The sequence below is a fragment of the Clinocottus analis genome, unplaced genomic scaffold (assembly GCF_023055335.1).
Source record: "Clinocottus analis isolate CAN_PGR_092001 unplaced genomic scaffold, fCliAna1.0.p SCAF_15, whole genome shotgun sequence".
NCBI classification, from domain to species: Eukaryota; Metazoa; Chordata; class Actinopteri; order Perciformes; family Cottidae; genus Clinocottus; species Clinocottus analis.
The window spans coordinates 1,230,186-1,257,441 of record NW_027175876.1 but is presented as its reverse complement, the minus strand read 5'-3'; the positions used below and the strand labels follow the sequence as shown (position 1 = coordinate 1,257,441).

At 43.4% G+C, this 27,256-nt stretch overlaps 3 protein-coding genes across 5 annotated transcripts; 2 read left to right on the top strand and 1 right to left on the bottom strand.

The window, feature by feature from the left end:
* Positions 1 to 355: 355 nt before the first annotated feature.
* gpcpd1 (glycerophosphocholine phosphodiesterase 1) lies at positions 356 to 13,284 on the top strand. Of its 2 annotated transcripts, XM_068576827.1 has the most exons (21): positions 356 to 709; positions 977 to 1,061; positions 1,479 to 1,560; positions 1,720 to 1,804; positions 3,119 to 3,157; positions 3,286 to 3,361; positions 4,283 to 4,324; positions 4,629 to 4,752; positions 4,984 to 5,230; positions 5,342 to 5,504; positions 5,660 to 5,789; positions 5,939 to 5,993; positions 6,088 to 6,180; positions 6,331 to 6,408; positions 6,817 to 6,856; positions 7,164 to 7,222; positions 7,465 to 7,530; positions 8,110 to 8,246; positions 8,648 to 8,783; positions 9,213 to 9,373; positions 11,864 to 13,284. In XM_068576827.1, exons 2-21 carry the CDS (start codon positions 1,013 to 1,015, stop codon positions 12,063 to 12,065), a joined length of 2,064 nt encoding a protein of 687 aa, XP_068432928.1. In that variant the 5' UTR covers positions 356 to 709; positions 977 to 1,012; the 3' UTR covers positions 12,066 to 13,284. The 2 variants fall into 2 exon arrangements, with proteins under 2 accessions (XP_068432928.1, XP_068432929.1); XM_068576828.1 differs by lacking the exon at positions 3,119 to 3,157.
* Positions 13,285 to 15,013: 1,729 nt separating this feature from the next.
* Positions 15,014 to 21,418, top strand: napbb (N-ethylmaleimide-sensitive factor attachment protein, beta b). The gene is made up of 11 exons (XM_068576680.1): positions 15,014 to 15,229; positions 16,499 to 16,578; positions 16,820 to 16,936; positions 17,406 to 17,452; positions 17,864 to 17,941; positions 18,075 to 18,130; positions 18,926 to 19,010; positions 19,107 to 19,211; positions 19,301 to 19,369; positions 19,468 to 19,518; positions 20,204 to 21,418. Exons 1-11 carry the CDS (start codon positions 15,129 to 15,131, stop codon positions 20,303 to 20,305), a joined length of 891 nt encoding a protein of 296 aa, XP_068432781.1. The 5' UTR covers positions 15,014 to 15,128; the 3' UTR covers positions 20,306 to 21,418.
* Positions 21,419 to 21,561: 143 nt separating this feature from the next.
* On the bottom strand, positions 21,562 to 27,035 carry gzf1 (GDNF-inducible zinc finger protein 1). 2 transcript variants are annotated; one of them, XM_068576679.1, is made up of 8 exons: positions 26,772 to 27,035; positions 25,193 to 26,226; positions 24,745 to 24,928; positions 24,457 to 24,626; positions 23,842 to 23,936; positions 23,582 to 23,749; positions 23,333 to 23,490; positions 21,562 to 23,226 (listed from the first exon to the last, which is right to left on the bottom strand). In XM_068576679.1, the coding sequence occupies exons 2-8, from the start codon at positions 26,212 to 26,214 to the stop codon at positions 22,513 to 22,515; spliced, it is 2,511 nt and encodes an 836-aa protein (XP_068432780.1). In that variant the 5' UTR covers positions 26,215 to 26,226; positions 26,772 to 27,035; the 3' UTR covers positions 21,562 to 22,512. The 2 variants fall into 2 exon arrangements, with proteins under 2 accessions (XP_068432780.1, XP_068432779.1); XM_068576678.1 differs by lacking the exon at positions 26,772 to 27,035 and having other exon boundaries at positions 25,193 to 26,436.
* Between the last annotated feature and the right edge of the window lie 221 nt (positions 27,036 to 27,256).

Sequence of the window (27,256 nt, the reverse complement as noted above, 5' to 3'; positions counted from 1 at the left end):
TTTTTTAAAGGTATCATATTATCTAATGTATTTCATGATTTTGGCTCATTTAAAGCTTTCTCAGTTTAAAACATCGTATGTAATTGTGGTGTAGAATATTAAAGTCACATTTATGTAGTCGAAAAAAATAAAGAAACAATACATCATAAACAGAGTATAATTTGTTTATTGTCACTTTTTACTTTTTATTATTAATTTGTGGCAATTAATATAAATGATGTGAATGATTTTTCATCCACATGTGTATGTTATTGTACTACAAATTGACATTAGTACTATTTTTACTAATTGCTAAATTGCACAAATTTACTTTGAAAGTCGACACCGGAAGTCCCATTCTCCATTTTATCGTACTTGATGCTATTGACTGTGCTTGATATGTTTTTCTCCCACATATCAACCATTGTGTAACCTCCTTTTGTCCTGGGCGGGTTATTTTGATCGTAGCTACTTTTTTTTAACGTTACACCCATGTTGTTAATAACTGCGTTGCGACTGCCGTTAGTGTTACGCTCGGGATATTTAGTTAGTTAGCGCCGAGCTCTCTCTCTCCATTGGTCGCAGTGACCCAGCTGCTTGATGCTTCCTCGAAGCGTACCGTTAGACCGGTGCCTCTCTGCGGGATAGCTGAACCGGGCGCGCGCAGTGACCCCTCCATCCTCACGACCCCAGAGGCGAACCCGTTAGGCCAGCGGCCAAAGTCCCCGAGGTAAATTCCCACGACCTCTTTTACCGTTAGCTAGCTAGTTACTGTTAGCTAGGTAGTAGACGTGGTAATTTAATGGTAACGTAACGTTTGATAAATTAGCCATTCCACTTTCCTTCCATGTGTCAGCAAGCAGTAGCATGAGTAAGCTAGGAGACTTCTCAAGTGATAATATATTAAAAGCACCTTTCAGTTATTAGTCAGAAGTAGTTGGAGCCTAAATTGTGTTGTTGAGTGTCAGTTTGTTATAATCTGTTGATGTCTTTTCAGCTGCTTCCAGTCTTTCCCTGTGCCTCTCTTTCCATCATGGAGACCGCTCAGGTGACTTTTGCTGTCAGAGGCGAAACATCCCCAGGTATGTTATCCGATGTTAATCCTTTATTTTTCTCATATATGATGATCTATTTGTGACGTGTAGTGTTGCCAAGATATTGTTCTATCTGGCCACAAATATGGAAATAATTGTTCGAGTGGTCTTACTTATTTTTGAAGACAAAAATTGAGGTTTAGGATTATAAAAAAATAGCTAATAACAAGTTTAAAGATTTTATAATTTAATATTAGACACAGAACGTAAGATGATTTATGTCCTATATCAGTATTTCCTGGTTTAAGAAGACATTTAAAACATGTTCACATCTAAGTATTGTAGTTTAAAAGTGTAAAGGTTGTTATAAATGCAAGTCATCTTTGTGATTATTTTTTTATTTTGTATTTGTTTACATCTCTGCTAAAATAGTATAATGTAAAAGGCCATTTTGAACATTTCCAGGCGAGGTGATTGCAGTTGTTGGTAGCTGTGAGGCCCTGGGGAGCTGGCGCTATGAAAATGCCACCATCTTACACCCTGATGGGTACGTTAAACTCAACGTGTAATGTCTCCGCCATTAAAACACTCTTTTTAATCATGGCAGTATGTGATCTTTTGTAATGTGTTGCATGCAAAGGGTGGTCTGCCTTCCTTGCTATTCCATCTGTCTTAAATATTAATGTGCGTGTCTACTCCCCGACAGAAACACATGGACAACAACCGTCTCTGTGCCTAAAGGAGTTGTGTCCATGTACCGCTATCTCAAAGGCTTCTTTCTGCAGTCAAAGGTGAACAGAGTCTCCTTTTTATTTACAGTGATGTCTCTTTAAAATAATTGATTGGATTTTGCTAATTTGCTGTCAAAGCAGTAGCTAAAGATAAATGCTGTTAAATATAAAGACCATATAAATTCATACCTTTCCTGTTACAGCTATTCAGCAGGGACGGGGAAAACAAGTTATATTAGTTTGTCTGATCCTATGACTTTGAAAGAGTTTATTATCTCTTTCCATACGTATACATATGTTCAAGCCTTTACTGTATAGTAGTGGAACAGCCAGCACCTGCTAGCTTACTCTGATCTACACGCATGAAACGCATTCTCCTCTGAAAAGAATGGGCCAGAAAATAACCTGGAAAAATGCAGCTAGCTCACTCTCTTATTAACCTCTAGTATGGGTGTGGTTTTATTTGACTATAATTACATGAGTTGTCTTGTCTCATTCACATGTTTTTGTACTGTGTTGTTTGTGAAGCGCCTCACTTTTATAAATGGCACAGGCTCAAAATTCCTGCGAAGTGAAACATGTCCCTGGCTTTCAACGGTTGCTGCAATGTTCAAGAGGTTACTGTTCGCCAGTGTTTTGATTCCTTCATTGAATCTGTGTCATTCTGGAAAATTTAACAAACCAAAGTTACTCTCATGACTGTGGTAAAAATCTTAGCAATCCAGCTTTAAAACTCAGGGACCATGTTTCTCACAATTCTAGGTTTGAGCCGTATTTGTTCCCTCAGTGCAGAGGTTCTCAAAGTTTTTTTTTGTTACTTCCCACTTTGGAGGAAGAAAAATGTTTACGCCCCACCACAAAAATATGTCCTATTGTGGCTACAATGAATTTTTTTTGCACTGAATATCTTTTAGGATAATAACAATAATGTGCAACATGTGCAAAACTAAAAAAGGAATGAGTGCAGATATGTGAGCATTCACTTTATCAGTATTAGTGGCTGCAATGAGCCTGCTTTCCTCTACAAATCCTTTTATGAACAGAGTTGTAGATTTGATACGGCCGCTCTCAATTCATGCTCAATGTTGAGCTTAGATCTGTTTTCTTTTTTAAAAGACAGAAACAGCAAAACGCCAAGAATCGGCGAGTCGTGCTTACACAAGCGTAACCTGTTAATGTTTTATGTCCATATACTTTGTATCCCCATTGATTAAAATATTTAAAAAACAGCATCTCCCCCTTGCGCCCCAGCTGTTCACTACCATATTGGTGTGAATGTTGACCATGTCTTTGTTACAGATGAAGACAGCAGCTCAAATTTGTAACTGAAGCCCTTTTCTTTTTCTTCTCTTCACTAACTAATTCCCATTTCAGATTTCAACAAGGGGGACTGACTGCCCCAGATGGGGATTGGTGACTATACCAGCTCTAAAATCCTTTCTGAGACTCTAGTCCAACAGCGGCTTTGAAATGAGACTGAAAAGTATAGCAATGTATCTGATTTGAAATCCCTAACATTGTACCAAACATTGGAATTGCAGAACGCAGGGGGTCCCTCTCAAGTGATAGTCAATATGTGGGAGACCCATCAACAGCCCCGCATGATGAGCCCCACAGGTATAGAATGGAGAGAGAGAAAAGCTGCACGTTGTGGGAAGTAATTCATACTCAACCCCCCACCCCCTCCCACATTAACACCTCCTATCCCCTTCCTTGGGACAATATGTAACAGTTGAGCGTCAACACTAAAAGTAAAGGACGTTCTTTTTTTGTCCTGAAGATGAACGGTCATGTATCAGGAATAGTCAAATCTGACCTGTTTGGTATGTTGTCTTGTGCAACGTGTACGACGAAATTTAAAATACCCGAGTGCAGCGTTTTCCAGCCACCAGGGAGCACGGACTTGCTGCACTAATCTAAAGATAGGGAGTAAACACTGCAATGCAGTAGATATTGTTGACCATTGGAAAGCCGTTGTGTTAACCGAACGCAGAAAGAAAATATCTAGGCACCTTTCAATCCCAGTTCAGAGAGCTACGATGCGATTATGAAATGATGGTCCATTCAGCTTTATGCATTTCTATTTACAGGATCTATACCTTTTCTGCTATTTTTAAACCCTGCACTAGACCGAGATCATTCAAAAATGAGCTTTAACGGTACAATAGTTGCAACCACATCTGCCCAATTTGAGTTTTTCTGATCTTCTTTCTTCTGGCAAATCATCCTTACACATGATGTTTCAAATATGAGGCTTCTTCTACTTCTTCTTCGACCCTGAAGTGTTTTTGTTTGAGTTCGGGGTAGTTTCTATAAACACACACCTGCTAAATGATCTTTAACGACGTGCTTATGCTCAGTTGGAGTGAAAGAGTTTTTTTTGGAGTCAAAGTCGAGGCAAATGAAGTCCAGATCGTTTAAGGCATCAAATTGAGATTTTCCTTTTGTCAGGAAATGTTTTAAAATATAATTCACCTCAACCTGTTTACTCGGGAGCTCCTTCTACCCTGTTTCTAATCCTCTTTTCCTTTATTGCAGTGTCACACCAAAATATTGACGATGGACAATTTGGAATTCACAGTAAGTTGGATACAAAAACCAACAAAGTCATCACTAAACACAAAAACACAAAAACTGTAACTAAAGTGCGTTCCACATTTATTACATGATGTAAAATGTCAGTGTACTGTAAAACTGAACTGTTTGTCGATGTAATGTGATCTCCCTGGAAAATTGAAACCCCTGGAGTTGTCACTTCCTGTATTTTGTGCAGCTGAGTTTTGAAAGTCGTTCTTGTACAACAGAGCCAACAGCTTTTTTTTTTGTTTTTGATGGATGTACGCTGTCATCTCACGCTTCCTGCCCATGTCCTTCCTATTTATAGACGGGGTGAATTGTGTTGACTCTGGGTGGCTCACGTGCCAGACAGAGATCCGCCTGCGTCTGCATCATTCTAAGACGTCTCCGGTGTCCATCACCAAGAAGAAATACAAGAAGTCTCGCTTCAGGTGAGCAGTGACACCAAGGTCGAATTTAACACCACCCAGGGAAAGTTCTACTTGAAAGTGACATGAGGGTCATCACGGTGCTCCCGTTACACTCCCTGTTAGCTAAGTGGGACACAAGCGCCGCTTATGGAATATAAATAAGATAAACTAAGAGTAAAACATGACTCAATCGCACCATTTATTTGTGTTTTTTGACATCTGTGTATTTAAGTATGTGTTTGTTTGATACAGAATCAAGCTGACTTTGGAGGGATTTGAAGAAGAGGAGGAAGAAGATGAGGAGGAAGGCGTGCACAGTCCTTTACCTTTGCACAAGGAGACTACCACACTGGAGATCAGCATGATCAGTGCCAACGGCTACAAGTCGCGGCACTCTCAGCCCGAATGCGGCTACGCCCTGGAGCCCTCCCAGTGGACCGAGTACAGCATCCACAGCATGGACCCGTACAACCTGGAGCTCACCTTCGAGTTCTTTGAGGTAACGCACTCGATCTGCCTCTGATAAACCTGTGAAAACACATCTCGTGTGAGCATGTCGGGTATTGTGATTAGATCGGTTGCACTGATTTGCCGTGTTTGTTTTTCACAGGAGGATATGAGCGTGCACGTGGCCCAGGGGGACGGTCATCCAGGTTACGTGGGCACGGCCTGCCTCCTCTCCTCCTCTTTTTCGGAGAGCGGGAAGGACTACGGCGTGGCCACGCTTCCCATCATGGGATTAAATTCCAGACAGACCATCGGGAAAGTGAGAGGTGAGATTTCTGCACAAACAAAATGTCATACTGGCTCACTACTATGTGATTGGAAGGGAGGAGCTGCCCAACTTGTTTTGAGCTTGTTGTTTTTTTCAAACTATGTGCGTGGACAAAACCTATTGACTTACCTTGTGGTTGTTTTGTTTTTTTAGTGGACTACCTGGTGATCCGGCCCATCCAGGCGTTTCAGTGTGACATGAGCTCCTCCTTCACCAAGTACTGGAAGAAGAGAAGTACTCTGAACGTGGGCCACAGAGGAGCTGGAAGTACACATGCAGCTAAGTGAGTCTTCACAACGGACTCGGAGCAGATAGACTGCACACCACAAAGAAACATTGACACACACACTTTTGTGCCATTAACTAAGGCTCATTACGTCGGCGCATCAGTTCCCCTATCAATAAATCATGTTTGAATGTGTGTTTTTACAGACACCAAAGGGTCAGGGAGAACACCATCACTTCGTTCAAAAGCGCTGCCAACCATGTGAGTTATGCGGACGAGTTAAAGCACGACTGAACATTTGCCTTTTTAACGATATTCTGGCCTCAATCGTTTGAATATTGTGTGCTTTTTGTAGGGTGCTGCCTATGTAGAGTTTGACGTGCACCTCTCCAAGGATGCCGTTCCCATTGTTTACCACGATCTGACGTGCTGTATATCCACCAAGAAGGTAACGCGCTGACAGGCCTGTCGAGTTTAATGAAGGACACGTGAACCTATCTGTCATTTCTATTTTTCATTAACTTAAAGATGTCAAGCGAATGACTGAAATCTATTGGTGTCATTAATGTTATTTCATTTTTTCCTCTCTCCTCGACAGAAAAATGACAAGACGTCTCTGGAGCTTATTGAAGTGCCAGTCAAAGACTTGACTTTTGATCAGCTGCAGCTTCTGAAGGTAAAAACCTGCATGAAAAAAACACAACGAAATAAACCTTTTTTTATATATATTAGTTACGTTGATGCTTTTCCTGCATATGTCCTTTCCTTCGTGTCACATAGGGCATTTGCATCTTTCCGATTTTAATATGATAAACATTGAACAAACAGTGTAAGTGCGTCTTCCATCAGCCGCTGACGCATTTGTTGGCATTAGTGCCTTCTCAGTGGGAGAAGCATTGTAGTACATCGTGTACTTCCCACAATTTACAAATGGACAGAATGCTAAGTCATCATAATAAGACACCAAGAAAATAGCACACTGCTAACAATCCATGATTAAAACATGGAACTGAAGCTAACGCATTGAAATGTGATCGCGTATCGATTACAGAGTAGATCATGTACTCTTTGTGTTGTTTCGCAGCTGGTCCATGCCACTGCGATGAAAGAAAATGATGCCAAAGGTATGCACCCATAGTACACACAATATGTCGCACAATGCTTACATGTCTGTTGTTGCTGCTGCAGCCAGTGTTTTACAAACAGTAGATCAAAAGAGTTGTGAACGTTTTGTATCGCTTCACAGCAAAGTGACGTGTGTGTGTGTGTGTGTGTGTGTGTGTGTGTGTGTGTGTGTGTGTGTGTGTGTGTGTGTGTGTGTGTGTGTGTGTGTGTGTGTGTGTGTGTGTGTGTGTGTGTGTGTGTGTGTGTTAGTCAGCAGATTGTGTTTGTGTGACGCGCATTAACGTTCATCTGTTTGCCGATTTTCAGATCTGCTGGAGGAGGAGGAGGAAATCGATGAGCATCAGCCGTTCCCTTCGCTCTCCCAGGTATGTTACTTTATGGTGATTGTTAAATACTTTATTGAATCAGTTATGAGCTGTTCGCCTTCCCCGGGACTTATCTTGATTAACGAGAAGAATTAGGAACTCCCTTCCTCGCCCTATTTGACGGTACTCCCTGCCAAATTACTACAAATGTCCTGCAAATGTACATTTTTACCTACCTACCCATCACCCACCTGTCTTTTATCATAGTATCATTAACAGCGTCCTTCATACCTCTCTTCCAGATCTTCCAAGCCATTCCTGAGAACGTGGGCTTCAACATTGAGCTCAAATGGATCTGCCAGATGAAGGTGAGTTCACCGATGCCGTGTTCACGCCACACAATTTGCTCTCTCGTAATCGGGAGGCTTTAAGTCGTCACAGAAGCGGTGGGGGGGGGGGGTTCACGCGCTATAAGATCTCTCACTGGGAAGAAGAATTTCATCCCCACCAGCCCTAAAGCCGACACGGAAACTGACAAATTACCATGAGGCATGATTTATTGCTCAAGCAGTCTGATTCCCACCTGTTCACATGCCCCGACTATTAATAGCAGTGATTCCTCGAGGTGCAACGACAACTTTGGTCTGTGTGCCAAATCCAGTATAGTAGGCTTCCTATTTTTGCAGGCGACGCCTCCCCCCAGGGCTTCCGCTCTACTGTGTTTTGAGCTCTCTCTTGGCTGTAGCTCCCAGACAGACTCAGATATTAGCATGCTAGATATCTGGTGGTTCCCAAACTGCCAACGAGGGATAAAACATGGCTTAAGACGAGCAGTGTGACTCGGCATCGGTCAACGGGGTCGACGATATATAATAATTTGCTCAATAAATGAGGCTTAGGGAATGTCCTCATGGTGAACGTGTGTGATTCATGCTTTCTGTCGACAGGACGGGTCATGGGACGGAAACCTATCGTCCTACTTCAACATGAACACCTACCTGGACATCATCCTGTCCTGCGTTCTGGAAAAAGGAGGAAAAAGACGCATCGTCTTCTCCTGCTTCGACCCAGATATCTGCACCATGTAAGCACATTTAACAGCAGAGGATGAAGCAGAATGATATTTGATGAGGCTGCAGACTCTCGTGCTCCCCAGAGATGCAATAACCTTTTGGCTTCCCTAAATGGATTACAAGGTTTCAGACAAAGACCCATGAAAAATCTTCTCCTAATCTTCAGGCAAATCCCATTTATTGACTCAATTATTCTGAATAAATGGTTGAAAAGCTAAAATACTCAGTGTACATCCTCTCTAAAGAGTGCATCTTATATGTGTTTTGATTAGTTTAGACATTTGAGATTTGTATTTAGTTTTAAAGGAAAATTTGATTTAGCCGGTCAAGTTTCTGCTTTTTGCAGCATGGAGTTATAAACACAGTCGGTGTGCTGCACAGCTGCTGACGTCTTTTCCTGTGTTCCCTTCAGGGTGCGTCGAAAGCAGAACAAGTACCCGATCCTCTTCCTGACTCAGGGGATTTCAGAGAAATATTCTGAGCTGATGGACATCCGCTGCCAGACCACTCAGATCGCCATAAGTTTCGCCCAGAGTGAGAATATCCTGGTGAGAAGCTGTTGCAGGAAGTCGAATACTCGTCATGACAGACTTTGTATAACTTCAAAAGCTCTTTTTTATAAATACCACATGCAACAATGGGAAGACAGGATTACCAAAACACTGTATGAATGTATTGAAATCAGTCTAAAACTATCTTGACCTTTTACTTTGAACAGATACTAGAATTTGTTGCACCTTCTCTTAACAAGCTTTGCTGCAGTGCCCTTGAGCAAAGGGCTTGTTCACCGCTCTCATGTCAGTCCACACAACAAACCGGCTATGTCAGCTGTCATTACATACATACATTACATACATACTTAACCAGTGTTATGAAACAACATGACAGTCATTATTTTGACATGAACTTACCGAAATGAAACAAGACGACTCTTTTGTTGTTGTTTCTGACTGCACTTCCTCGTCTGTCTCCTTCAGGGCATCAGCGGCCACTCCGAGGAGCTGCTGAAGAACCTGTCCTACATCGCGGACGCCCAGTCCAAAGGCCTGGTGGTGTTCAGCTGGGGAGACGACAACAATGAGCACGAGATCAGGAGGAAGCTGAGAGAGCAGGGCATCGACGGGCTCATCTACGACAGGTTGGTGGAATGAAAACGCAACGCAGCGCTGACCGCAAATGCAACCATTTCTGCTAACTTTAAGCATAAAATGTCAAACCTAAGGCGACATTATTATTAACTATTCAAACATTCAGTTTGATTTCTCTTCTCTTAACGTTCTTATTTCTGTGTTTTCAAGCCACAATCTCTTATTCCAAACTCCCTCTCTGGGATTTTTATCAGTTTTGTGAATTTGATTTGTGCGCTCACATCGCTGCTCCTTGTCTTTATATATATTGTATAAAGGGCCCTTTCTTATTAGCAAAGTGCCGCAGGGTTCAAGGTTATATCATTAAGCCTTGGCAGACACGTTCGCCACTTGGCGTCCGCCGGAGCTGTTGATGACAAACGAATCGGTCGCTCATTGTCCGCTTTGTCCGTTACTGGTACGCAGCGACGACGTGAGAAATTGCTGTTGCGTAAAGCTGGAGGACGAAGCGTCGCGGTCAGCGTGACCTGTTTGTGCAGCTGTTTCAGTTCTGCCTTTCACCTCTCAGGGACACTTGCTCGATATATTTATGTCTGTTGCACTTTAGCCCAGACGTTTAGACCCCCTTGCAGAAAAGAAGAAGCTTTTGAACGCACCCTTGCAGAAAAGAAGAAGCTTTTGAAGGCACAGTTTACAGCCAGACATTATTTTATGTGACTTTAATGTTCGATCGCAATCCGTTTGAAAACCTCCAGGTTGTTTTTTTTTATAACTCTGCCTCCTTTCTTCCAGAATTTGTGAATGCTTGGTGCCATATTTTGACTCGAGTTCTTCAGATTCCCGTAATGTCTCTCTGGTTTCTGGCCTGTGCTGTTTTTGTTTATTTACTCACGCTTGGCTGATATTTTTTGAGAGCGCCGTACTTGAGTTCTCATTGGCAATGATCGTTTGTTATCTTCCTGGATTGTACTAAACTTGGTGGTTTGATTGGTCAACCGCCATGTTTATCTTACACTTGTTTTTTTTTAAGGCTGGGGTCACTTCCCCGTTCTTTAAAAGCTGCTTATTGTCTTTAGTTATGAAAGGCCTTCTCATCTTGTGCTCGGCATGCTATTCAATTTAATTTTGGAAGCAAAGAGCGGCACCGAAAGTGAACGGCTTGCTTCATGCATGAGTTAGTGTTACATATTGGGCTTCTGTGTGGACATTATGGATAAACCTCTGCATTTGGAACTGCTGGTTGTAATCGATTTGGCTGTAGCTGATGTCTGCAAGACACTGTTTGCAAGAAATGGTCTCATGATGCAAGCCTCGTGTGTGTGTGTGTGTGTGTGTGTGTGTGTGTGTGTGTGTGTGTGTGTGTGTGTGTGTGTGTGTGTGTGTGTGTGTGTGTGTGTGTGTGTGTGTGTGTGTGTGTGTGTGTGTGTGTGTGTGTGTGTGTGTGTGTGGTTATTCATCTCTCAGCAACGTTGTCAGACGCCACACCCGAGTTTTTCACAAGTGCGTTTTTCGGGTCATCTCAACGGACATTCTTTGTTGGATTAGAAAGTAGTTGCTTGGTTATGTGACCAAGCCCTCGCTGGCCTCGCTCGTTATCAGAAGTCCCCGCTTGACAGACTTGCAGGCGTGCATTTGCTCCTCTTGGATTGGCTCTGAAAGCTGGCGGTGAGCTTTCTCCCGTGAAGGCGTTCACTTTAAGAGATGGGGTTGATAACGTGTACTATGGCGTCAGGGTAAAATAAATAAAACTCCACAATCTCCCAGACAAGATGGCAACGGTTCAACTTTTTCTGTGCATAATATTTGACCTTGGCTTGAAGAAAAACAGGAACCAACTCGCTGTAAAGCATTTTATTGCGACACAGAGAGAGAGAGAGAGACCGAGAGAGAGAGAGAGAGAGAGAGAGAGAGAGAGAGAGAGCATTGTGGGTCCATCGTTTCTGTTAAGCCTGCATAGCTGCGCTAAATGTATTGTACAACCATGGAAATGAGGATTTAGCTCTCAGGAACAATGCAATGCATTGTTCCTATGGGGATGGAAGGATCTAGTGTACATGTGCTGTGACCTTGGAGCATGAACTTGCTGGTGCCACCAGTGCACTCGGCCCTCAAGCTGACATGAATGGAGCAGGTTGTGTTGTTTCCATCAACATGGGTGCATGCAAAACATAATTATGGCGTGTATGGCAGCACTGCCCTTTTGCTATTCAGTTCAGAGCTGAATGGACTGTGGTTGCTTCTGTTTGTTTTTTTGCATCTTGGCCAAATAATATTCAACCATTTTTCTTTCACTTTTATCAGATAAAATAGGAAGAAGTCTGACAGTCAGTTTAGGTTTACAATAGTGAAGAGTTTTGTCTGATTTGATTGTCCTTCATGCGCCACATGATTTGTCCCAATTGGAAAATTATACATTTTTCAATTTATAATTGTATTGTTTGTGATTATTGGATTTTTATGACAAACTCTTGATGCAGTAGTTTACACAGACGACATTCGCTGATCTAACAGAAGCACGTCTCCTCACTTTCTCCTTGTAGTATCTGCGAGGAGCCAGGAGAGCCAGGCAACATCTTCCAGGTAGAGGAGCAGCACACGCTGCAGGAGGTCATCACCGACGAGACCCTGAACAGCGCCTCCTGCTCCTGCTACTCCATCCCCTGCTCCATGGCGCCCTGCGTGGCCTCCAAGGGCCACCACGCCGGCAGCATGGAGTCCGATTCTGGCCTCAGCTCCTCGTAATCGACTCCCACTCCTCCCCCCAAAAAAACTCCATGGACGAGGGTAGGAACGGATGATCAAACCAAAACGTGTCGATTTTGAAGATCGTCACAGGAGTCATACTTTTCTTTTACCTCGTCGATAATCACAATTGTAAAACCACTTGATTACAGCCTACGTCTAGTGAGCGCATCGTCACTAATGTTTTCTTTTTGTTATTTATGCTCATGTTAAAATGCGTGCACGTTTTGCCAAAACATTAAAACGGCCATGTTTTTTTTCTTTCTTTTTTTTCAGAATAGTGTATAAAGAGGTCTTTTACAATTGTGGCAAATTCTACATCACATTGCGTATGTATAGAGCTAACGTGTTGCAGCTTTTTACCGGGGTCAAATTGAATGCATTTGATATTTTACGGGTGTAAAAGTGTAACTACAGATTGTATGTTTTAGGTTTATTTTCTGTGCATGTCGCCATTACACTCAGTGTTATTCTCGTGCAAATAGGAGTGAGTAATAGCAACTGATTGTTATTTCAGGTTCAGTACAGAAATTATTTTCGGGGGGGTTTTGCAGGGTGCCGTTTAAGAAACACTCGCCTCAGCCCGCATGGACGATTTATTTCCTTTTCGAGTGGACTGTTGGAAGCACTTCCTTCTCTTTTACATGCTGCATACTGACGATAACCTTCATTCTTCTTATCTTGTTGATTTGAGGAAAAAGGCAGAATGTCTTATTTGTGACCGTGTGCACACAGTACATACCACAGCCTTAAAGGGGGGAAGAAAAGGAAAACAAAATCAGGTCTGTTTCTGTTTTAACACTGCCAATACCTCACTCATCTTGTTTTAGAATATACTTGAGTTGAGCTGTGTGGACAGAACGAACACGTACTTTCCTTCTTTCCGATGAATGCTTTTTAACTTCACGACACACCATGCTTTTTACTGCACGAAAGATCATGTTTTTGGGAGGGGTTATGCTTGAAATAATTGATTGTTTTCATATTGATATGATGTAATCGTATAATGCAAGTTGTAAGATCAAGAGCAAAAACAATTTCACGTGTTGTAAACTGTCTGTGTATCCGTCTCACCACACAATCTCTTAACTACAAGCTGTAATGATTGAGTCGTGCATGGCCGCTGTATCTGTATGAATCTAGTATATATTAACTGCCACTTCAGGGCAGAAAAGTTTAAAGAGGTAATGTAAATAAAATGGAAACCTATATTTGTTTATTTCGCCTTTTTGACTTTTTTCTTTTGCTTAGTACATTTTGCTTGGCTGCAGACTCCTCTCGCTTGCTTAAGTAATACAGAGTGACTATTTTCAATCACTAGGAGGTTGTTTTACTTCAAAAGCTTTACACTTGTACTACCGCTTCAGCTTTTATCAGGTCACACTGGGTGGAAACTTTCAACTTGTTCTGGCTGTAGGATTATAATATTGAATGGTTGTCAAAACGAAGCCTTCAAAAGCTAGACATAATGTTTCTGTTTGCATGAACAATGGGACAGGTTGTGCTGCTTGCCCTGAAGTCTAAATTAGATAACACATGCACATTCAGCAGAAGTCTGACGTCTCTATGAAACCTGAACCCGATTTACAACTACTCCACCTCTTCCCTTGCATCAGCATGGGACGTACAAAAGGCCGGACTGTGAACAACAGCTCATCATTCAGCAGGTGCAAAAGATAGGAATTGAACAATTAAAGATGGCGGCAACAACAGAGTTTTAAATGTACAAGTAGAGCTCTTTTGTTGAAGGCTAGAGGTTTCAACGCTCATTTGGGAAACAAATATTAGAGCTCCACTAAGGTGTGTCAGGGCGTGGGCCTTAATGTGCATGTTGAGTCTCAGAACATAAAATCCAAGTTATTTTTTTTAAACGTATAATTATCACTGCTGCATCGATGTGAGCAAAATTTGAATTTCTTTACACGTCAATATGGCGTTTGATCAGTCATTAAACTTAAAAGCCACACCTGTTCTACAAGTCTAGCTAAATGTCTACTTTGAAAACAACTACTAAAAGCAGCGGCTCAAGACATGGTACAATTCATGCAGCTTAAAATGCATTTATTCAACAACAGTATGACGTGAATTGTACTGTGCAGTCGACGTAAAAAATATAGCTCAACTCTATTTCGTTTAATAATTACTGAGCTATACTCAATCAATAGAATACCAACCTATTTTTGCATACTCAAACTAAAAAGGGTGTATCTCTGCAACCACTTGTGAGATTTTGTTAAGATGTTAAAAAAAATGAAAGGTTTTAGGTCCGCCAAGAAAAAAAAGCACTTTCAGTGTGATATTTTTTTTAAATGATGCAGCTGGAAGGTCCAACTCTAACCCAAATCATAGCACAATATGTGAGCATTCTCTCTGCAAAGGTGGACTTTGATAAAGTGAAGAAGAACAAAGTTTGTAATTATACATTCAGAGTTTGTGCCTTAGCGTCCCCCTTTTTTTTTAAAATGTATTTTAGATTTTTTTTTCTGTCTATTTTTTATTGTCTGTGGTTGCATGTTAGTTCAAATTTATTTAGCCATTTATTATTGACAATTTAGGACATTTAAATATACAATTGTGGAAGAAAGAATTATTAAAAAAAAATAATAATAATGAAGAAGAAAATTCCCGGTCGGTCAGTAATGTTTTAGCGCCCCCTGTTGGACAGAAACAGGTACACTGTTCCGTACAATACGATATTTTATTTTATTTTTTAGGAAAAGTTAAAATACAAGGTAATTTATAGTATGCCAAATGTAATGACAAAAAAAACATATATATGTATATAATTTTATATATATATATAATCAGAGATTGTGTGTAAAAATAGTTGCGTGTTTCACTGGGACTTGTAGTTTATTTAACCTGGAAGCCAACTGCTTCCGTGACGGAAAGAACTTAAACTCCCATGATGCAACGGTACTCGGCTAAGCCACTCGCTGGTACACGCCTACGCTGAATAAACCCCGTCGACTGTAATCCTCACTGTACACAGCGGAGTCCTCTGCGGGTGTTTTCTTATTTTCTTCCGCCTCGCCATACGTTCGTCACAAATAAAACAAAGAAATGGACAACAGCGGGAAAGAGAAGGAAGCGATTCAGCTAATGGCCGACGCGGACAAAAGAGTCAAGTCCTCCGGCTCTTTTTTGGGAGGGATGTTTGGAGGGTAAGACAGCACTGCGCCAAAGAACAAACAAGCTAGCGACCGTTAACTGGCAGGAGCGAAGTTGGCACGCAGCCGAGCTTTATGTACACTTTCAGTACAGTTAGTTTGTGACGTGTACATGAGCGAGATGTCGTGGTACTTCAGTTAAATCAAACCAGGGGACGACGACACGTGACATTGAGTGTAACAACCGCTGTGTCAGTTAAGCTAAGTTAGCTGTTGTGTCAGTTAAGCTAAGTTAGCTGTTGTGTCAGTTAAGCTAAGTTAGCTGTACCGTTGTAAACAAGCCAGCGGATCACGACTCCCTCTTGGCAGACTGTTTATAGCTAAACGAAAAGGCCAAGACGTCTACTTTGTTTTGATTTACTGTGTATTGCGAGGTGGCATGTGTCAGTATTCGTTGTAATTTTGTCTAAAACAGCTTGTTCCTTAATTCAGGGGTATACAAACTAGTAGGACATTTTTTTTATGGATATATTCCTCAAGATGAAAACCCCATAAACGACATTCTCCTTTGACCTCACTGTATAATCCCTGGATGTGAATGTATTGCTTGTAATGAATGGTTCCTTTTGTCAGTGCACTCATTAACACCAAAACACACACACACACCAGGGTTTCTTAGAGGTCAAAGGTCAAAGTATTGGGGTAACCTCTGCTGTGAAAGATGCTGTCATAAGATTTATGTTGAACGTTTCCGCCTGTTTATATTGATTATGTTTGAATACTTCACCATGCCATAGAGACCAGAAGGTGAGGATGAGGTTGTTTACACGGGCCCAAATACAAAAAGCCAGCAGCTATTTGCCTTGCATGACTCAGTGTTTTTTTTAAATTATTTATCCCAAAGCTCTGTCCTCGGTGACCCCAGATGTTACCAGTTGGCAGCTCTAGTGCGTGATAACTCTTGGCAGGCTTTCTGTGGCTCACCAGGCAGTGATGTAATCCCTTTACCGTGATTGAATGGCTCGAGTATTATTACAACTCCATGGAGCTCCCAGGGGTCCACTTGTTGTCATGGAGGGGAGGATGATCTACAGTGCCTGTTTAGAGGGATTTATATAAGCCAGACCACCAATCTGAGCCGAGCATCCCTCTGAGAAATGCAGCATGTTAAGCAGTTTATCCCCCTACGGCATGCCATATAGGCATAATTTATGAGATCTAACTTTAATATGAAGGTCAAGTGAGGTCATTTCTTTTGTTACAGCCTGTATGCAAATGTGCACTGCATTCACTGCTATTCTCTGTGTTACTTTCTTCATCTAGAGGACCTCAAAAAGTGGAAGAAGCATGTGAGATGTACTGCAGAGCGGCCAACATGTTCAAGATGGCCAAGAACTGGAGCGGTGCGATACGCTGTTTTCTACTAAAGATATTATCCACCGTATTAATTTCAACCCACTTGAGAAGCTGTAGGATTACGTGTTTAAAACAAATTGGCACAATAACTGCAAAGAGCAGCACTCGTGAAGGTGCCACAAGTTTAAAAAAAATTACAAAAAGGTGGAAGTTGAGTGCATAAATTAGAGTGTAAGATGAATGCAGAGCATTGAGTGTGTGTCCTTCTCTTCTCTCCTCTGTCCTTAGCTGCTGGAAGTGCGTTCTGCAAGGCCGCTCGTCTCCACATGCAGCTGCAGAACAAACACGACTGCGCCACCAGTTTCATTGATGCAGGAAATGCTTTCAAGAAGTCTGACCCTAATGGTGAGATTATGTGGTAACTCATTCGGTTCCCAATTTCAGGCCATATTGTACTTTTTTGTGCCCATTCTTCTTTTATAGGGATACATATTTTGTACTGTTTGATCAATTCTAATGTACTCGAGTTATTGCTCTTGTTTTGGCATTTGCCATTAGTTTCCTTTCTACTCTCTGTGGCTTCACTTATTCTCCTAAATATAGTTGTAGCCATAGGTTTAGTAAGATTCTTAGACCCCTTTTGTGCTGTATTTGTTTTGTAAAAAAGGGGGTTTTGCTTGCCATATATAACACCTGACCGCATGCAGCATATTACAAACTTTGATTGTATCGTCGGCCTCATTTCACCCCGTTGCAGTGACACAGCATGCACGCTGATGCATAGTGAGGTGCCGTGCCGAACGCTCTGTAAAGTTTTAACCAAACTAACAGGATGTCTAACTGTCCCCTCCTCTCGCCTTTATGCTGCCAAAAGAGGCAATCAAGTGTTTAAATGCGGCCATCGATATATACACAGACATGGTAAGATGCATGAAGAGTGTCCATCTATGTTCTGAGTAACAACCGTACCTTTAGCCACATCATTTCTTTTGTTTCTATAGCTGAGAAGTGAGTAGTTGTGTTTAGTAGTTCTGAGATGAACACACACGACGTAGCAGAGCTTCCCTCATACTCCGAGATACATTATTTTGGCCCAATCTACATATTTAGAGCACATAAAAGTTAACACTTGATCAAATTGCATACTTGTTATTCCCTTTGGACGGGATTAAAAAGCTACAACCTTGTAGACGGGAAGCCACAGGCTACTTGCTTGACCTCGCCTCTCTGCACCGAAAGTGTAATGCAATGTTTTCATTGACTCGAGAGGCGTCTGTGGATTGATCCGGTTAGTAACGATTCCTCCTCCTCCTCTTCTTCCTCCTCCTCCAGGGAAGATTCACCATTGCAGCCAAACACCACATCAGTATCGCAGAGATCTACGAGTCCGAACTGGTGGATATTGAGAAGGTAATATCGCATGATCAGAGGTCAAATGCTCGGTTAATATTGCTGATAATTATAGATACTATCACCAGAGGACATATTGATTTTTGAGGAGCACACAACAGTATTTTTGTTGTTTTTTCCCCCTTTTTTAAAGGCTATTGCACATTATGAACAAGCAGCAGACTACTACAAAGGGGAAGAATCCAACAGGTACCGTCAAATTCTGTCTACTCAGCTCTTTTTTCATCTCTAAAATCTCTCGAAACTCGCTCATCAGTGTCGAATTCAACACCCAATTGGTCGAGTACACAGACTTTATTTTTCTGCAACTTCTTAGAATGATGCGACGAATTAAGACTTGAATGTTATTGTAGTTTAAATCTTTAGGAGCCGTTTATTTCCACGGTTTCTCTCGTAGCATCGACAGCACAGCTGTCACTAATGACGTTAACGAGCGTACGCAAAGCGAGCCGGCGTGTAAAACGCCACCCGCCCTGGAACCGCCACGGCGTGCGCTCATTACCACCATTAATTACACCTTTGTTATCCCTGCGCTGACGCATCATAATGTCTGCAGTGGAAAAAAAAGGGGCCTGTCTGCATTATTTCACCCGCTTATGCTGCAATAAACAAAGCAGCAGTTATTAAGTTTATAAAAATGGATTTCCGATGAATTTGCAGGGTTTCAAAATGAGTTAACCTTTAATCAACAGACCGAGTGTGTATCTTAATGTTACACAAAGCACAAACTAGTACGAGTAAAGAGTCGTACCGTAAACAGGAGGCCATATGGAAGGAAAAGCAAAGATGTAGAAGATGTAGATGTTTGTCACGTTTACTGCTGCCTGGTTTCGTGCACTTCTGCTCTCTGTCACACTTTATTATGACGCCTGTGCCTTTTCCTACAATAACATTACACTCCAGATATATATACATAGATCTCTCATTAGTCTGTGTTGTATTAAATGAGTCGCGTCCATTTTGTGTTGTGCAATTTGTCCCTAGCTCTGCCAACAAGTGTCTGCTGAAGGTGGGGGGCTACTGTGCTCAGTTGGAGCAGTATCAGAGGGCCATTGAGATCTACGAGCAGGTGTGCACTTCTTGTATTTGTCACTTCTTCTATGTCGACGCAGACATTTCTAATACCGTTAATTAATTTTTTTTTGGCGACCTGGATGTCTTCCAGGTCGGAGCCAACACGATGGACAACCCGCTGCTGAAATACAGCGCCAAAGAGTACTTCTTCAAAGCCTCCCTGTGTCATTTCATCGTCGACGAGCTCAACGCTAAGGCGAGTTCGCACCTTTTAGTGGTTTCAGTGTCTGGATTGTGGGGTGAGGGGAGTTTGTGTTGGGCGTTTAACACGCTGTGTCTCCACAGATCGCTGTTGAAAAATACGAGGAGATGTTCCCGGCTTTCTCAGACTCTCGAGAATGCAAACTGTTGAAGGTACAAGAGCTCCGAGGAATCTGATGACTTACTTTTTTACCCCCTTTTTTAATCTGTTTCTATGAGTAACCTACTTTTGTTTTGTTTTGTTTCAACAGAAACTTCTTGAGGCTCATGAGGAACAGAACTGCGATGCATTCACAGAGGCAGTAAGTCGTGTATACCCTAAGAAAAGTTTTTAAAAAATGGCACAAGGAAATCCCTGAGCTTCATCTCCTGCAGTTGCGTTGGATCCCCTGTGTGTTCAGAACAGTTGAAAGCTGGATCTCAGGTTTCCATTCAGTCTCCCAGGACTGTGTGTGTTTGCAAGGAACTGGCGCAGACCGATGGAGAACATCTAAATATAGAAGAGTTTTCAAAGTTAACTCAAAGTTGGAGAGAGGAAGAGTCGTCATCACGTCGTGCAATTTAAATCTGAAGTGATCCAATAACGTGGAACAAATTCAAGACCCAACAGGGACTTCACCTTTTTTCCCCCTTAAACTCAGGATGTTTCAAATAACATCGTGACAGACGCTTAATGATGAGCTCAGTATATGAATATAAATCACTAACAGGCTGGTTCACAGCCATGAAAGTGATGCGGAGGAGGGAGAGCATCTCTCTAAATGGATTATCTTTAAGAATACCAACTGCTCCCATCAGGTAGACACTATAATTAAATACAGGAGAAGATGCCTGAATAGGTAGAAAAACTCCTTTACCCCTCGAATGGTAAATCTCCTAAACTCAGGACAAATCGCAGGTATTTAAATGCACTCTGTTACTGCACAAAGTAATCTTAAATCTGTTTAAAACCTCATCCCCGTGTCTTTTTTTGTTGCCCGCCTGCAGGTGAAGGACTACGACGCGATCTCCCGTCTGGACCAGTGGCACACGGCCCTGCTGCTGCGCATCAAGAAGACCATCCAGGGCGACGAGGGCGATTTGAAATGAAAGGAGGAAAAAAAAAAAAAAACCCAGGGTCACAAACACAGCATGGAGGGGACAAACCCATCACGCATGCTTTCACTCTCACACACACTTACACACACACACCTACACTCAGCCCCACTGTGTATAGCATCTGGAGATGTCTGTTGATGACTTTGAATATTCCACTGATATACTGTCGCAGTACTATTCGCTTTTTTTCCTTCCGAGCATATCTGAACCCGGTCAGAATGTAAACCCTCTCGCCCTCGCCTCTCGTCTTGGAGGATTGCTGCGTACCTCCTCCTGCTGAAGTCTGTCCGGAGGGATGGGGAGGATTTCAGAGCGGTACATTGTATTGAAACCCCCCAAATGTTAGTATTGACAACAAGCACTGCATGTTTTGTACAATTATCGTTTCCTAGTCAGATGCAGATTGTGTTTTTTTTAAAAATCTAATTTAATATATACTTCAGTGTTTCAGTTTATTCTACATGAGATCATCGTGGCGTGTATGGATTTCCAGAATGTACCTTTTGTATTTGTTTTTGTTTGGTTATTTTGTCGGAGTAGAAAGGGGGAAGGGCTCAAATCCGCGTCGCGATTGTTCTTAAAATGAAACTCATGGCGGCCGCACGGAAAGATTTAGATTTCCATTTGTATCACCGACATCTTGAGAGAGACTCTTCTCGAAGAAGGGCAACGATATGCACCAAGTGTAGACTGTTAAACATTTTTAGCCCTCACACACACACACACATTCAAACCTACACTTACTTGGGGATAATTTCTATTAACTTTAGGATTCTTTGATGTAATATTTCTTTGAATGTTTGAAGGAGGGTGGGGGGGTCACATGCATCACTAGTCACCCATCTCGTGCCGTGTTTGTGACGTGAACGCATCACCGAGGGTTTTACTACAACCGCAGCGCGCCTTCCCAGAAAGGGCCGAGTCGCTGAGCATGTCATTGTGTATAGATTAGCGTTTTGTCACATTCACTAGCGTGAGCCCAGACCAAAGTTTTTACTAAAGGGTCCGCCGCCCTGCGTATCCAGCTGCTTCCTGACGGAACGACAGTGGACGTGATCTGTATGCTAGTGCGAATGGACAATAATAAAGATACTATATTCCCGGCTCTGCTGTCCTGCCTTTGACCGCAAATGTCACAGCGATGTTATGTTTAATAATCTTCACCAACATGTCATGAGATACTTTGGGTCGGGGGAAATTGGGTCTTATTCTAAGAGGAAAACAAGACAGGTAATAAAGTACGCTAGTTGAATAATAAGTCTTTTAACTCCATATATAAGTTTGAATGTATTACCATGAGATGCAATATTTGCTTCCATTGTTTGAATCAATACATAACCAAAACTCATGTGTTAGTTATTGGTCCGTTTAATTTCTCTGCATGTCATTCGCTGTCGTCGATCTGCCTCCCCGTCACACGGCAACACCCCCGACACTTAAACGTGACCATTTGATTGGACGACACGGTTAGAGGGATGACAACAAAAACAAAATCAATGACCATTGTTCTGAGAGATGTCTCAATTATGCTGAGTATGCGCTTCCTCTCTCACGCTCACTGACCCATTGCAATAATATCGCTCCTCCCTCTTGACAAGCATAGATTTCTCTTACGGTAACTCATTAAACAATTTTGTAATCAAATAAAACAAACTCATCGAAATTAAAAACTCCAGTGGTGGATTTTTCTTCACCGTCATCTGTCTCGGGGACGACAGATGGCGGCGTCAGAAGTTTTGAAGGATTCACAGAACTTCATTTACATTCAGACCAACGTCGCTCATCAGCAGCTTTGCAGAGAGATGCGGTTATTCCAAAAAGGTGCACGGGAAACTACTTGAAGATTCAGCGAGCTGCAGCTGCCGCGCTCTTCTGCCAAGGTTTCCAGACCGTCCTGCCCAACATCAAACTCCTGCAAGGCTTATTATATGTGGGGGCAGATGTCTGCTATTAATTTGATTGGTAAAAATGCACCAAACTCAATGTGATGTTTGGCAATCAACATTCGTGTTCAATAGGATTTGGTCTACATTTCACCCTGTTCATTTTAAAAAGACATTATTTCATTAATCCCATCATTATATTTTAGTTTGATCACATAAAAGATGTGACGTGAGGGATTTCAAACCCTTCCCACACTGCTAATGCCAAAGTATCGACATGATCTAGATTAAATCATCTCTGTCCAGATGCACTTTCTACACGGCGTCTTGACCCGCGGCCCCTTTTAGGTCGTCCCTCATCCGCTCGTCGCCGCTCGCCATTCGTTCCGTTCCGCAAACCTCGTCGCCGACGATCACAGTCTGAATATCAGGCTGCAAGATGTCCGCCTCGGTAGCGCCCGTGTTCCCCGGAGCCAGAATGGTCTGCGAGGCGGCGGCTTCCAGGACGGACGACGTGGAAACGGTTTGGATGTCGGGAACGGGTAGAGAGATGGAGGAGGAGGCGGCGGCGGCGTCGGAGAGCAATGGGATGGCGTGAGCGATGGACACCGGGATGGAGAAGGGGACGGAGACGGCCGACCCGTCCAGAGAGATGACGCTGGCCCCCGTGGCGTCGGTGGTCACGACAGGCTGGATCTGGGTGCCGGGGGGCATCTCGCCGTGGAAGACGGCGATCCCGCCAAGGGCGCCGTGGCTGACCAGGGCGATGGTCCCCTGAGGAGGCCACTCGGGCGGGAGGGCGACCGGTTCGGACGGCGCCGCGAGGGCGTCAGTGTGGGTTTTATCAGCGGTGGCGGTGGTGGTGATGGTGGCAGCAGCAGCGGCGGCGCCTTTTCCAGCCGCGCTCTTCTTCTCCGTCCCGCCTGCTTTATCTGCCTTTCCCTTCGTGGGAGTTTTGGGTTTCTTGTCTTCCACATTCCCCTCCAGCACCACAAGGTAGGTTTTCCAGGGAGCGTCCGAGTCATGAATCTGAATGTAAGAAAAAGAAGAGTGTTTGCGAGTGTGTCAAGGCGCTTTCAAAACGACACAGGTGACTTGAAAATACACCTGACAGTTAGTTGGGGGAGCTGCTCACCATCGTGTGCCTGCGCAGGGTGGACTTGTCCGTGAAGGTGCGTCTGCAGAGACCACACATGTACGGCTTCTCTCCCGTGTGGATGCGCTGGTGCCTCTGGAGGGCGTTGAGCTGGGTGAACTGCTTTTCGCAGTCTTTACAGCTGTACGGACGCTCGCCTGTCAATCAACAGTCACGTGTCAGAAAAACATCAAGGAACCTGGTCCTCCCCCCCGCTGTGAAAGATGTGTAATAATTAATGCAATCAACCTGTGTGTATCTTTAAATGCTGGTGGAGGGAGTTCCTCTGAGCGAAGCCCCGCCCACACTGCTCGCACTTGTACGGCCGGGAGCCGGTGTGGATGTTGGAGTGGTGTCTCAGGTACTCTTTGGACGCGAAGCTTTTCCCGCAGGCCTCGCACATGAAGGGCTTCTCGCCTTAAAAAGAAGCAAAAACTGTGTTTTTTAAAATGAAACCCTTTTAAAATCTCCAGTCAAAAAAATGATGACAAAGAAAATGTCGCTCTTACCCGTGTGCGATCGCTTGTGATAAGCCAACATGTGCTTCTGAGTGAAGCGAGCATCGCACTCGTCACAAGCAAACGGCTTCTCTCCCGTGTGAGTCCTACATGCAAAACAGACAAGTTCAATCTATTTCATTCATATATGCATCGTATTAGTCTGTATAAGTGAACAATAAGTCACTGCTAACATGTTTATGATCACAAATCGGTGATTAAAGAGACAGCAGGGTTCATACACATGGTGACAAATGGATTGCTATGACTTTTAACCCAATTTCCATGAATATAATGAAAATCTTCATGACTTAACTTTTAAGTATCGATGCCTGTATGTATGCCTGCTTATATTTTGAGCCTCTTTCTTTTAAACGCATATTAATTATTTCAAACTCAGCGTAAATGAACGTCATGAACACATGAACATAACACATTTACAGGACTTTTACGACACTTTTGGTATTTATTTTTTTACTTTTCCAGGCCTGGAAATAACCATTTAAAAAGTCCATGACTTTAACAGGTTTTCCATAACAGTAAGAACCTTGCGACAGGAAACCGAAGGAAAAAAAAAAATGTGACCGGAGTTTTCTCTGCAAATGTTGAAGGTGTTTGGCTCCGTACCTGCGGTGCATCTTGAGGGCGGAGTTCTGGGTGAATCTGGACCCGCAGTCGGAGCACTCAAAGGGCTTTGCGCCCGTGTGCGTCCTCTCGTGCAGCAGCAGGGCCGTCCTGGAGCTCAGCGCCTTCCCGCAGTCGGGACAGACGTGCAGCAGGTTGTTGCGTTCGTGTACCTGAGACAGAAATGAGCCGATCAGGAGGGAGAAAAATAATATAACACTACCGCAAAAAAACATACCGTCCATGGCGTTTTAGATGTAGGAAAGTTTGTGGAATTTACTTAATCTTCACCTGTCTTTGATGGCGGACGACGTCCTTCTTTCGCTTGAAGGTCTTTGCGCAGATGTCGCAGGTGAACAGCCTCTCGCTGCTGTGGACGTGCTTTTCGTGGATCTTCAGATTGCTGCGGTTGGCGAAGGTCTGCTGGCAGGTTTCACAGCGGTAGATGACGTCCGCCTTTACCCCGTGGTACGTACTGGTGAGAGAATACGCTGCATGAGCTTTTAGTACAATTTAGAAATGATCAGACTATTTAGAAGCGATATAAAAGGTGTTCAAACACAGACAAGGAAAATATCAAACTGTGCTTGATAACGAGGTTGCAGAAAACTTGTTGCTTGCAATCGCCCCTTGAAATGAATCCCATTACAATGAATACGAGGTTTGACTGAGATACTTCAGGGTATCTCTGGTATCACTGGATAAAATAAACTCTGGCCGAGCCCTAAATGTGTCCTACCTGATGTGCTTCAAGTAGCTTCTCTCATAGTGGAAGGTCCTTTGGCACTTGTTACACTGGAACTGGGCCTTGGAGGAACCTTTCAGTTTCTTCTTGGACTGTCCCTCCTCATACTCGTCCTCGTCTTCTTCATCCTCCTCCTCCTCTTCCTCTTCGTCCTCCCCCAGCGATAACAGCAACGAGTCGTCGGGGTCACTACTCTGCCCGTCTTCCTCACATTCCCAATCCTCCGCGTCAGAGGCCGGCCTCGCGAATGAAGACCCGCGTCCTTTCCCCGCCGGGGCCTCACCGTCCGTCCCGTCCTCAGTCTCGTCTGCGCCTTCGTTGGCAGCCCCGTCTTCCACGTCGTGGTCGGCCTCCCTTTTATTATTCAACTGCCTCTGCAGGACTTTGCGGCCGGCCAGCCTGAGTTTCAGGACCCGCCCTTGTTGTTTCTCATCCTCCACTGTGTTCTTTGCAATCAATCTTTTGGGGATCACTTCTTTCTCGGGGGTCTGTGGAGAGAGCCGCCGCTTCAGAACAACGCTTTTAGTCCGATTCTTCCCACGGGTCATATTTTCGCTCTTGGCCCGATGCGAGTCACCTTTACCTGCAACTTCCGGTGCGGGTTTTCTCTTTGTAGCTCTTTGCAGGATTCCGGCGCTCATGGCCTCGCCGCACACCTCGGCCAGATCCTCGCAGTCCAAAAGTTGCGCGACCGCCTGGACGTCGCCGACCTTGTCTCTGACGACCTCAACCTTGCCGGTGTACACGAACTCCAAAAACTTGGAGAAATCGCCGCAGGGCATATTGGAGAGCAGCACTTTGTCTCGGACGGCGTCCTGAGAGAGGAGGATCTTCTTGAAGTAGCCGCTGGACGCCGCCAGCATCAGCTGGTGGGCCTGAAACTCCTGCACATCTCCCTGGTAGTCCACCTGCACAGTCACGTCATTCAGCTGGCCCTGCAGCCTCAGCTGATCCAGAGAGGACAGGAGGTGCTCATGGTGGAACCTAGAGGTGAGCTGGACCACTTTGACCCCCATAATGCATCTGTGCTGCTGGGAGAAAAAAAATAAAGAAAGGGGGTGGAGGACTTTTAATGGCCCACTGGCTCGTTGTGGTTCAATACATTTAAAACAGGTGTACATCATTTCTCAAAAGGTTTGAACCTTATATTTTGAAGAAGCCCCAATGTGTGGCTTTCATTACTGGGGGCTAATATAAAGAGCAGTGAACGTAGCATAACGGTTATAGACAACATTGCAAACATAAAAGGTATGCTACCTCACTTAGCCCCACAGCTAGCTCTCGAGCACAAGGTGCGGGTGAAAAAAACCCTCAAACCCTGCAACTAATTGAAGCCTAACGTTGACTGTTATCTTTGTGATGGTTTCTGTGCTTTTACTTTAATAATGCCTATGGCGAAGGACGTGTTACTGACAACAGTAGCGCCGCACACACACGGGTACGCAAGCTAGGCTAGCTAACCAACAATACACAATGCGATAAAACAAGTTAAATCAGCAGGTGAGCTCGAGCCGACTGACTAACCGTTAGCTATGCTAAGCTAGCTGGCTCCGCATCAAGCAAACGTTCTTACCGTAAGGTCGGTAAAATGGCAGCCCTTCACAAATGTTTTCGACAACGGACGGTGTATCCTGTAGAAATCGCTCCCGAAAATACGGCTTTTTATATATTTCTTTTCTTTTTTTTTTTACTTCCGGTGCCGCAGCGACTGACTCTGGATCAGTGCTTCGTTCATGGTCGCGTCTAAAGTTTCAACTGCCGATTACAATTGCTGATCCTGGGTCGTTTTTAAGCATTTTATTTGAACAAGAAGCGCAACAAACGTTATCCCAATTGAAAAATACCAACTTTCATAAAGTTAAATTTAAGTCTTTACGGTCATCCATTTAAAACTAACATTTCATTTTTGCCTAATTTATTTCCCAAAATACCGTTTTAAAAGCAATAACGGGTTACACTTCGTTTCCGGTAATGCTGTAATGAATTATTTTGTATTTCACTTTTGTCGAGCTAATAGAAGGCACCTGGGGTTGTAATGTGAAAACCATAAGAAAACCA

Excerpts from the sequence above, each read along its gene's own strand:
- gpcpd1 (XM_068576827.1), top strand. The coding sequence starts at position 1,013 with ATGGAGACCGCTCAGGTGACTTTTGCTGTCAGAGGCGAAACATCCCCA. Across the intron at positions 7,531-8,109 it reads AATGGATCTGCCAGATGAAG|GACGGGTCATGGGACGGAAA; the intron begins GTGAGTTCACCG and ends TTCTGTCGACAG. Across the intron at positions 9,374-11,863 it reads GACGGGCTCATCTACGACAG|TATCTGCGAGGAGCCAGGAG; the intron begins GTTGGTGGAATG and ends TTCTCCTTGTAG.
- napbb (XM_068576680.1), top strand. The coding sequence starts at position 15,129 with ATGGACAACAGCGGGAAAGAGAAGGAAGCGATTCAGCTAATGGCCGAC. Across the intron at positions 17,942-18,074 it reads AACTGGTGGATATTGAGAAG|GCTATTGCACATTATGAACA; the intron begins GTAATATCGCAT and ends CCTTTTTTAAAG. Across the intron at positions 18,131-18,925 it reads AAAGGGGAAGAATCCAACAG|CTCTGCCAACAAGTGTCTGC; the intron begins GTACCGTCAAAT and ends ATTTGTCCCTAG.
- gzf1 (XM_068576678.1), bottom strand. The coding sequence starts at position 26,322 with ATGATGTACACCTGTTTTAAATGTATTGAACCACAACGAGCCAGTGGG. Across the intron at positions 23,750-23,841 it reads TCACAAGCGATCGCACACGG|GCGAGAAGCCCTTCATGTGC; the intron begins GTAAGAGCGACA and ends CTTCTTTTTAAG. Across the intron at positions 23,491-23,581 it reads GCATTTAAAGATACACACAG|GCGAGCGTCCGTACAGCTGT; the intron begins GTTGATTGCATT and ends GTTGATTGACAG.